Raw genomic sequence first — 6,085 nt, forward strand, 5'->3', positions numbered from 1 at the left:
TTATGCGAAGTGGGAATTAACAAGGAACATTAGATGCAACATTAAATGAACGATTGGTCGTGGGTTTGATTATCCTATTTTCTCGAGTGGACTTCTTTTACAAAATTTGTTCAATATGATTTACATGTCTATGGTGATTTCAAATTATTATTTTATACACATCGAATGATAACAATTACGATTTCTCACTTTATAATACCTTAAACAAGCATATCATTGATTGTATTTGATGCGATCCGGGCGTAATGAGTGAGAAGGGTCGGGTGTTCCACCGGATCTGCTATCAAAATGATGAAGAAAATAAGAGCAATGTAGATATCTGAATCAGAAGCTTCTTCCCCGGGTGGAGATGATTTCCTGCACTCAAGAAGGTAACCACGTGAATGGGCGCCGGAGGGGTGTCCGGCGTGGCCACTCCGATGCTTAAGTCAGTGAATGATTCAAGCCAAGAACCAATGTAACCAAGTGATGGTTGTGATATTGGTGTGAATGAATGAATGTAAATGTAAAGAAAAAATCTGATATTTATAGTAGGAGAAGTAATGATGACCTCGTTCTCCGTGCTACCTACTAGTTATAGTAGGACGGCTGAGCACACCCTATATTCTGACATGTCAAATCTCATACTGGTCACATCCAGCCCATCTGATTTTGTCAACCCATCGGCCGGGTGTCAGAGATGGGACAGTCGCCCACATCCTATTCTGCTAGTATACTCGAGTGCGGTGCTCATATCGAGGTGGCCCGGGTAGAAAGTTCCCATGAGTTTGAACGAGAGCCCCGGCGTCCGGTGGCCCGGGGAGGAGACGTCCTGGGCATTCATCCGCCCGGCTCCTGATGAACCCTTCCTGCCGATTTGCCTGATTCTGGCCATCCATCTAGTATCCTGGGTCGTCCATGCCCCAGGCACAAAAATCGTCCATGACTCGGGTACAACCCGGGCTATCCCGAGGGTATCATCACTCACATTATCTAAAGTCCGGGAGGTACGAGGCCCCGACACATTCTTGAAAGCCCGGGAGGTATGAGGCCCCGACACAATATCTAAAGTCCGGGAGGTACGAGGCCCCGGCACATTCTTGAAAGCCCGGGAGGTATGAGGCCCCGACACATTATCTTAAGTCCGGGAGACACGAGGCCCCAGCACATTCTTGAAAATGGGAGGTATGAGGCCCCGGCACATTATCTTAAGCCCGGGAGGTACGAGGCCCCGGCATATTATCTTAAGTTCGGGAGACACGAGGCCCCGGCACATTATCTAAGCCCAGGGTTCTCAAACCTTGCTCGGGGCTCCGTACCTCGACCATTCATGAAGGCCAGGGTTCCGCACCCTGGTTATCTTTTAAGTCCAGGGACCCGTACCCTTGCCCGGGGACCCGTACCTCGGTCATCTTTTAAGTCCAGGGATCCGTACCCTGGCCCGGGGACCCGTACCTCGTTCATCTATTAAGTCCAGAGATCCGTACCCTGGCTCGGGGCTCCGTACCTCGACCATTCATGAAGGCCAGGGCTCCGCACCCTGGTTATCTATTAAGTCCAGGGATCCGTACCCTGGCCCGGGGACCCGTACCTCGGTCATCTATTAAATCCAGGGATCCGTATCCTGGCTCGGGGCTCCGTACCTCGACCATTTATGAAGACCAGGGCTCCGCACCCTGGTTATCTTTTAAGTCCAGGGACCCGTATCCTGGCCCGGGGACTCGTACCTCGGTCATCTTTTAAGTCCAGGGACCCGTACCCTGGCCCGGGGACCCGTACCTCGGTCATCTATTAAGTTCAGGGATCCGTACCCTGGCTCGCGGCTCCGCACCTCGACCATTCCTAAGTCCGGGAGATATGAGGCCCCGTCAATCTATTTTAAAGCTCGGGAGACATGAGGTCCTGGCATTTTATCTCAAGTCCATAAGACACGAGACTCCGGCATTTCATCCAATCTCTGGGATACATGAAGCCCCCGATGCTTTTACAGACAAATTAAATATTTTCCATGATCGGGCATACAAGACTAATCGGGACAGCGAGTATGACTCTAGCCCGACTATTTAAGGAGGGAGTGATGATACCCTCGGGATAGCCCGGGTTGTGCCCGAGTCATTGACGATTCTTGTCCCCGGGGCATGGATGACCCAGGATACTAGATGGATGGCCAGAATCAGGACAAGTCGGAAGAAAGGGTTCATCAGGAGCCGGGCGGGTGAATGCCCGGGACGTCTCCTCCCCGGGCCACCGGATGCCGGGGCTCTCGTTCAAACTCCCGGAAACTTTCTACCCGGGCCACCTCGATATGAGCACCGCACTCGAGTATACTAGCATAATAGGATGTGAGCGACTGTCCCATCTCTGACACCCGGCCGATGGGTTGGCAAAATCAGATGGGCTGGATGTGACCAGTATGAGATTTGACATGTCAGAATATAGGATGTGCTCAGCCGTCCTACTATAATTAGTAGGTAGCACGGAGAACGAGGTCATCATTACTTCTCCTACTATAAATAGCAGGTTCTTTCTTTACATTTACATTCATTCATTCACACCAATATCACAACCATCACTTGGTTACATTGGTTCTTGGCTTGAATCATTCACTGACTTAAGCATCGGAGTGGCCACACCGGACACCCCTCCGGCGCCCATTCACGTGGTTACCTTCTTGAGTGCAGGAAATCATCTCCACCCGGGGAAGAAGCTTCTGATTCAGATATCTACATTGCTCTTATTTTCTTCATCATTTTGATAGCAGATCCGGTGGAGCACCCGACCCTGCTCACTCATTACGCCCGGATCGCATCAGTATTATCCTCGCAAGTATAGATCCAACAATCTTAATTGCTCGAAATACACTAGATATATGCTTGGTTCCATATAATTTTTTTTTTAAAAAAATATAGATCAAACTAAACTAAATATAAGAATTCGAAATGATTAAATAAAAAATTTAAATTCTTGAAAAATGGAATTCAATCAACTACTCCCGCTAATATAAAAATAATAATCGAAAGTATCAGCCAGATCGTGAAATTTAAGAATTAAAAATTACTTCAAGCCAGAAAAAAAAAAGAATAATTAAATGCGACTTTTTGTGAACTCACGCTGAACGGAAGTACCAAACCCGTTTACCTAACCACTAATCCTTTCCTAAAATTTACCCATTCTATTCTGATTCTCCACCAGTATCTTTGACGCCGTCAATTCCGCTTGAAATCAACTTCTAACAAAACGTCGTTAATTTTGACGCCGTCAAATCCTGCCTCCACACGCTTCCGTCCTATAAATTTCAACCTTCCATTGTCACCTACTCATAGAACAGGACAACTCCGCCAACATTGTACTTAACCCACCATAACTCCCCCGCCATCAACCGCCGTTAGACCCCGGCTCAGCTGCTTCTACTCATGGATCTTCTCCTCCTAGAGAAGACCCTTCTTGGCCTCTTCTTCGCCATAATAACCGCCACCGTCATTTCCAAACTCCGCGGCAAGAAGTTCAAGCTCCCCCCGGGACCCATCCCCGTTCCAATCTTCGGAAATTGGCTACAAGTCGGAGATGATCTGAACCATCGTAACCTGGTAGACTACGCCAAGAAATTCGGGGAAATATTCCTGCTCCGTATGGGACAGCGCAACCTCGTCGTCATCTCCTCCCCTGAACTCTCCAAAGAGGTCCTCCACACTCAGGGAGTGGAATTCGGGTCCCGCACGCGTAACGTCGTGTTCGACATCTTCACCGGAAAAGGGCAGGACATGGTTTTCACCGTATACGGCGAGCACTGGCGGAAGATGCGGAGGATCATGACGGTGCCGTTCTTCACCAACAAAGTGGTGCAGAGGAACCGCCGTGGATGGGAGGCGGAGGTGGCCTCCGTGGTGGAGGACGTCAAGAAGAATCCCGAAGCTGCCACGAATGGGATCGTTCTCCGGAGGAGACTCCAGTTGATGATGTACAACAATATGTATCGGATCATGTTTGATAGAAGGTTTGAAAGTGAAGAGGATCCACTGTTCAATAAACTCAAGGCTCTGAATGGGGAGAGGAGTAGATTGGCGCAGAGCTTTGACTATAATTACGGGGATTTCATTCCCATTTTGAGGCCATTTTTGAGAGGGTATCTCAAGGTCTGCCAGGAGGTTAAAGACAAAAGATTACAATTATTCAAGGACTATTTTGTTGATGAGAGAAGGTGAGTTCTTATTTCCACCGTTGATTCCATCCTATATCCTGGGATACTACTCCCGATAGAATCAAGGCCAAACATACATGGATCCACTAATTTTTTTTAAAATCACATAAGTATGAATCTGCATCTAAAATATTAGGATCGGTGCCCCAAATATAGCATTGAAGCAACCTTTTTCCACCTTGTTTTCAATCATTGCATTAACTCACTGTTTTTGACCCTTTTTCCATTTTTCGCTGGGCAAGGGCATATTCTGATATGTGCTTTGCTCTTGAAATAACTATGATTTTTAGGGATGCTTTTTCCCTCAAAAGATTCAATTTTGCAACCCGTACATCTCTTCAAGCTTGTAAGCAATTTAGCGTAACCCAGAAATAAATCAAGTTCTTATTCAAAGGCTTGAATTTCATGTTATAGGAAGCTTGCGAGCACGAAGGCTACAGACAATGACGGCCTAAAATGTGCCATTGATCACATCATCGAAGCCCAAGAAAAAGGAGAAATCAATGAAGACAACGTCCTTTACATTGTCGAGAACATCAACGTTGCAGGTAAATTTTTTTTTCCTATCTTTGTCCGATAATCCTTTCAATTTTATCGCTGAAAAAATTTCCCTTTTGAATCTTCTTCTAGTATAAATGATTTCTTGATGATTCCAGATTGTGTTATTGATAATTGTGGAAATGGGGGTAGGGCCGTAGGGTTGTTGACTTTGATATCATAGTTGTTTTCTGATTTGAATAAGTGACAATGACTGGAAAGACAATTCGAATGCTCTCGTATGTTCTTGTCTGCAGTTAAAAATGTCCTCATCAGTTGAGCCAATAAATAACCCCACGCACTATATGACTTCCTAGATATATTCACCCGGGACTTCAATTGTAGATCACCGAAAAATTAGGCCCTACTTCAACTTAAAACAGCATAAGGATGTAGAGGATAATATTGAAAATAAAAAATTCAGACCAAAGTTACTTACTTGCATTGATAGAAATAGATTATTTCGAAATCTAGTAACTCCTGAAAGATTGACCCGACAAAAGTTTCATACTTCACCAAAAAAGTTATCGTTGGTGATCCAAGCCAAATCTAACTCATTTTTCCCCATGAACAGCAATTGAAACAACACTGTGGTCAATTGAATGGGGTATTGCTGAATTAGTGAACCACCCTGAGATCCAGAAAAAACTTCGCAATGAGTTGGACACCGTGCTTGGTCCGGGAGTACCAGTTACGGAGCCCGAACTCCAGAAACTACCATACCTTCAAGCGGTTATCAAAGAAACACTCCGCCTCAGAATGGCTATTCCTCTTTTAGTACCCCACATGAACCTCTATGATGCCAAGCTAGGTGGCTACGACATTCCAGCTGAAAGCAAGATCTTGGTGAACGCTTGGTGGCTGGCTAACAACCCAGACAACTGGAAAAAGCCCGAAGAATTCAGGCCTGAAAGATTTCTGGAAGAGGAGTCCAAAGTGGACACTGCTGGCAATGATTTTCGGTATCTGCCATTTGGGGTTGGCAGGAGGAGCTGTCCTGGAATTATTCTCGCATTACCAATTCTTGGTATTACTTTGGGGGGACTGGTGAAGAATTTCGAGATGTTGCCTCCTCCAGGGCAGTCAAAGATTGACACCACCGAGTGCGGTGGCCAATTCAGTTTACGTATTTTGAATCATTCCACCATCGTTCTGAAGCCAATATCTCAATAAAGTTTCATCGGTTTGAATCATAATGGGACTGAATTTTGGATTCTTCAAAATCATGTTTTGTAATGTTTCTAATTTGCGTGTCTTTGGGTTATAAATATCATTGACAAATCCCCCCTTCGTGTTTGTTTGTCTTTCTTGCTTCCCTTCTTTTTCTTTTAACCCCAAAACCCTTCGATATATTAGGCTGCCTCTTCTTGA

At 45.7% G+C, this 6,085-nt stretch overlaps 1 protein-coding gene across 1 annotated transcript; it reads left to right on the forward strand.

The window, feature by feature from the left end:
• The first annotated feature begins 3,285 nt into the window (after positions 1-3,285).
• Positions 3,286-6,085, forward strand: LOC142549985 (trans-cinnamate 4-monooxygenase-like). Its single transcript, XM_075659231.1, has 3 exons — positions 3,286-4,177; positions 4,592-4,725; positions 5,289-6,085. The coding sequence occupies exons 1-3, from the start codon at positions 3,393-3,395 to the stop codon at positions 5,885-5,887; spliced, it is 1,518 nt and encodes a 505-aa protein (XP_075515346.1). The 5' UTR covers positions 3,286-3,392; the 3' UTR covers positions 5,888-6,085.

This window comes from Primulina tabacum, chromosome 1 (assembly GCF_025594145.1).
Source record: "Primulina tabacum isolate GXHZ01 chromosome 1, ASM2559414v2, whole genome shotgun sequence".
In the NCBI taxonomy this organism is placed as follows: Eukaryota; Viridiplantae; Streptophyta; class Magnoliopsida; order Lamiales; family Gesneriaceae; genus Primulina; species Primulina tabacum.

Coding starts and splice junctions, on each gene's coding strand:
- LOC142549985 (XM_075659231.1), top strand. CDS start 3,393: ATGGATCTTCTCCTCCTAGAGAAGACCCTTCTTGGCCTCTTCTTCGCC. Junction 4,178..4,591: donor TATTTTGTTGATGAGAGAAG/GTGAGTTCTTAT, acceptor TTCATGTTATAG/GAAGCTTGCGAGCACGAAGG. Junction 4,726..5,288: donor CGAGAACATCAACGTTGCAG/GTAAATTTTTTT, acceptor CCCCATGAACAG/CAATTGAAACAACACTGTGG.